This window comes from Agelaius tricolor, unplaced genomic scaffold (genome assembly GCF_023055355.1).
Source record: "Agelaius tricolor isolate 1412-34295 unplaced genomic scaffold, bAgeTri1.0.p SCAF_40, whole genome shotgun sequence".
NCBI classification, from domain to species: domain Eukaryota; kingdom Metazoa; phylum Chordata; class Aves; order Passeriformes; family Icteridae; genus Agelaius; species Agelaius tricolor.
In genome coordinates, this window is record NW_027269300.1 from 2127979 (window position 1) to 2132219 (window position 4241).

The 4241-nt window shown below is 60.9% G+C and overlaps 1 protein-coding gene across 1 annotated transcript; it reads right to left on the reverse strand.

Annotated features, from left to right (window-relative positions):
• Window positions 1-599: 599 nt before the first annotated feature.
• Window positions 600-3882, reverse strand: LOC139603645 (serine/threonine-protein kinase pim-1-like). Its single transcript, XM_071454535.1, has 6 exons — window positions 3690-3882; window positions 3031-3398; window positions 2863-2913; window positions 2294-2660; window positions 963-1142; window positions 600-706 (listed from the first exon to the last, which is right to left on the reverse strand). The coding sequence occupies exons 1-6, from the start codon at window positions 3880-3882 to the stop codon at window positions 600-602; spliced, it is 1266 nt and encodes a 421-aa protein (XP_071310636.1).
• Window positions 3883-4241: the final 359 nt, after the last annotated feature.

Consider the following 4241-nt stretch of genomic DNA (forward strand, 5'->3'; position numbering starts at 1 on the left):
CCCCAGCCCATGCCCCAGCCCTGCCAAAAGCAGCTGGGCAGCGGCTGAAGGATCAGCTGCACCCGCCCCAGCAAAGGGGGAACCTTTGGTTCCTGGCCAGGCTGTGCAATGCCCAAATCTGGGAGCATCCCCCTGCGTGTGGACTCATCTGCAAATTCCCTGTGGAGCCTGGCTTTGGAGAAGATGCCCCAATCAAAGTCCATCATCTTCAGCTGGCCAGTGGGCAGGTCCAGGAAGAGGTTGTCATCCTTGATGTCATCCTCGCTGTCTCCAGCAGCAGCAGCCCCACCTGGTGCAGCTTCTCCAGGGGCTCCTTCTCCTTCCCTGGGCTGAGACCAGGCTCTCAGGGTTCTGCCCAGGGCCCGAGCTGTCAGGGAACCAGGACAAGCAAAACCAGCTTGGATGGCAGCCACCAGTGCTGGGCAGAGCAGCTCAGCTCCAGCACAAGGGCTGCGTGTGCCCATCTGATGAGCCCTGGGCAGTGACACGGGCAGGACAAAAAAGTCTGGGTTCCTTTGCTACTCATTGCCCAGGCATGTGTGGAGCTGCAAATTACCAGGGCCCTGCATCAAAGTGTGCGTGTGGCTCTCTTCCTTCTTCTAGGGCAGATGAATATCCTGCATCCCAGGATGACAGAACAGCTCTTCTAATGAGGGCCTTTCCACGTCCAGCATGGATAAACACCGCCTCATCCGATCTTGGCACTCTGGGTACAGAAACCAGAAACCGGTGGGCAGTTGGAGAAGGCTCCTGTTGGCTTTGCCCCACTATTCCCATGCCCAGGCCTTGCTGGATGTGCTCAGAGCTGGGTCCAAGGTTTCCCATCACTTCCCTGTTTTGGAGGAGAGCAGGAGAGCAGGACATGTGCCACCTCCTCAGCAGCTGCCAGAGCGGGATGCCCACGAGCCCGCTGCTGTCTCCCAGCACTGGGATTCCCCCCGTGGCCAGAGATGAGGATCCACCTTGAGAGAGCCCTTGTGGCAGCGAGAGCTGATGGTCCCAGCTGATGTTCTGGCCCCTCCTGAAAGGGTGCTCCCCGCAGACCATCTGGTGCAGCAGGATGCCCAGGGACCAGATGGGAGCTGGCTTGCCATAGTACCAGCCAAAGTGGGTCCATTCCGGGGGGCTGTATGACCGTGTTCCTATGGAATACAGATGGAGTTCAGCAGGGGGATGCTGCTGCTCCCAGAGCCTGGCCCCAGCATCCCTGGGCGTTCAGGGGCTGCCCCAGTGGCACACGGGGTGACCACTGCCCTCTCACCAGCACCTGGGACTTGTGTACAGACTTGGGGTTGGGAAAGAAGCCACTGGTGTTGGAAGAGGGCTGTGGAAACCCTGGCAAGGCCCAACCATGACAAGGAAGAACCCACACAGTGCTGGGGAAAAACCATACTGTTATGAATTCGAACGAGGCCCGATTTTGAGAAGGAAATAGGCTCTCGTTTATCAAAACAAACTACAGAGGACAGGGAGTTTGAGATAAGCCCTAACTCCCACGCAACAACCCAAAGATAACAACGTGTCCCAAGCACACTGGGTTCCCCCCCATACAGTACATCCCTCAGAAGGAGAAGAACCCCAAGCCAACCAAACCCTCATTTTATAACCCCTCTCGGGTCCAGGATTGGTGGGGTTTGGATCCGCACGTTGATTGGTCATTTTCCGGTGTTCTCATTGATCCTTATCAATATTCATTCTGGACCAATCATTTTCTCAGGGTGTCGAATGATTGGTCAAGTCCCCTGTCCAATCACCTCCCGCCCCCCTTCGACTATCGCCCCCACCAAACCCTGGACCTCCCCTCCCCAGGACCCACAACAAACACCCATCAACTCACCCCAAAACAACAATTCCCAACCCAGCCCCAATTCAACACAAACTGAACACCATTTATAACAATGCCCTCATCCTCCCTGCCTTCATTGCCACAAAAAACATTATGAACCAAAAGCAAACCAGGTGAGTGCAGCAGTCCAAGCCCTTTCTCACCTGCACACCAAACTGGCTGGGGCTCAGGTTCTGCCCCCCCTCTCTGCTACCCCACCCACAGGTGTTTTTGTTAGGCTGGCTGTCCCAGCCCCATCCCCAGTTCTGAGCAGAGTGGTGGGCAAAAGCTGCCAGCAGGGCTGGAAGCTGGCTCCCCACTCAGCCCTGCTCAAAAGCAACTCAGCTGAAGACTCAGTGCCATGAATGGCAGCAAAAGAGAGAATCCCTGCTGCCACACCCAGCTTGGGCTGTGAGATGTTGGGCCATGAGATGCCGGGACCAGGAGCACACCCCTGCATGGGCTCACCTGCAAAGTGAGTGTAGGCTGTCTCTTGCAGGTAGGTGCCACAGCCAAAGTCAATCAATTTGGCCTGCCCGGTGTGCAGGTCAAGCAGGATGTTCTCTGGTTTGATGTCCCTGTGCAGGACCCCGCAGCTGGTGCAGTGCTGCACGCCCTCCAGCACCTGGCGGAACAGCTCCCACTCCACCTCCTCGGGCAGGAACCCCCGTGCCCCAATGAAATGCTGCAGGTCCTGACACCGCTCCGGGCGCTCCAGCACCATCACGATGTCGTTGGGGAGCTCAAGCCACTCCAGCAGCTGGACCACACCAGGGAAGCCAGTGGACACCTTGGCCAGCAGCATGATCTCCAGGGGTGCGCTGGTGCCGTCGGGCTGTGGGAGGAGCACGATGGCGTCAGTGGGGCTGATGCCGTGCCGGGGCTCGGGGAGCCCTCAGCCAGCCCGGGATGCTCTGTGCCCTGCGCTGGCCCCACGCCCGCTCTTCCTCGGGGCGTCCTGGCGGCTTCCACCCTGCCGGGCCTCGGCTCATCCCTGCCCAGCATGGCCCGGCTGCTGCCGCTGGCTCCGCTCTCACCAGCTCGCCCCAGTGCCGGACGCGCTTCCGTGGCACCCTTTTGATGGCCACCTGCAAGCCAAGGGCAGCAGCGGGCTCAGCTCGCCGCCAACCCTGCCCAGCCCCATCCTCCGCCCACCTCCTCGTCTGCCCCCTCCTCCTGCGGCCGCCGCCGGCCCCGCCACTCACCGGGGCGCCGTCCGAGAGCCGCGTGGCCGCGAAGACGCTGCCGAAGCCGCCGTGCCCCAGCAGCGAGCCCAGCCTGTCCTGCTCCTTCAGGCCCTGCTGCACCTTCCCTGCTGGCGGGATGCGGCTGTCAGCGCTCGGCCTGGGGCCAGCAAGGGCCCCCGAGCGCCCCTCAAGCGCCCCGGGCCAGCCATTCCCAGGCGTTCGCTCCCGGGAACGGGACAGCGGCAGATCGGGGCCGGCGGCCGCGCTGCCGAGCGGCGGAGCTCGGGCCGGGCAAGCCGCAGCGGAGGCGGCGGCAGCGGCCGTGCTGCCTGTGTCCTCCGTGGGCACCAGGAGGAGCCGGACCCGGGGCCGGGGCCGGGGCCGGGCTTGGGCCAGGCCAGGCCAAAGGGAGGCGATGCTGCCCCTGCACCAGGCACTGATGCCCGCCCAGCAGCGCCACCGCCAGCACGGTCAGAGCCGGCCGGAGGCAAGACCGCGGCGGGACACCCGGGGCCGGGCACGGGGCAGCCCCGCCTGGGGCCAGGGGCGACCCGGGGGCATGGCCCAGCCGGGTATGGGGAGAGAGAGACTGGGAGAGGAGGGGACACCAGGAAAGGGAGAGTGGGAGAGGGTGCAGGACTGCGGGAGAGGGAGAGGAGAAGCAAGAGGGAGTCGACAAAGTCGCTGCTTTCGCTGCTTTCGCTGCCGCTGCTGCCGCTGCAACTGAAGCTCTGGGGCCGTTTGTCCCCGTGTCCGTTTGTTCCCGTGTCCGTTTGTCCGCTGCCCGCTCGCCCCCGCGCCGAGACCCGCGCTCCCCGGGGGCAGCCCCTGAGCCTGTCCAAACACGGGAACTTTGCCGTGTTCAGCCATGACCCAGAGTCTGGACTCCTGCACAGCGGCACAGGAATCCCCTCAGTCGCTGCTGTGCATTGTCCCTGCTGAGGGTCAAACACTATCAGAGTGCATTCCCTGAATGCAGAATTTGTACCTGACCCAAGCACTGCACTTATCTCGCCAGCAGTGCTTTCCATAAAAAAAAAAAAAGCAGAGGAAGGCAAACTGTGTATAGCTCATGGTATTTGACAGTGTCTAAAATGTGCCAAGTCATGGATCTTAGAGGTGAGATCCATTTGGAATTAAAAGTAGTGCAAGATGGAAAAAGAGAGCATAAAAATAAACAGAGAAAACACCTCAGTTTGTTTCTTTCCATTTTCATTTCATATCTTAAA

What these genes read in the sequence shown, in the direction of transcription:
- LOC139603645 (XM_071454535.1), bottom strand. Translation starts at nt 3,882, where the DNA reads ATGGCTGAACACGGCAAAGTTCCCGTGTTTGGACAGGCTCAGGGGCTG. An exon ending in TCCGGCACTGGGGCGAGCTG is followed by an intron (nt 2,661 to 2,862) that starts GTGAGAGCGGAG and finishes CTCCTCCCACAG; the next exon opens with CCCGACGGCACCAGCGCACC. An exon ending in GCCACAAGGGCTCTCTCAAG is followed by an intron (nt 707 to 962) that starts GTGGATCCTCAT and finishes TTCTGTACCCAG; the next exon opens with AGTGCCAAGATCGGATGAGG.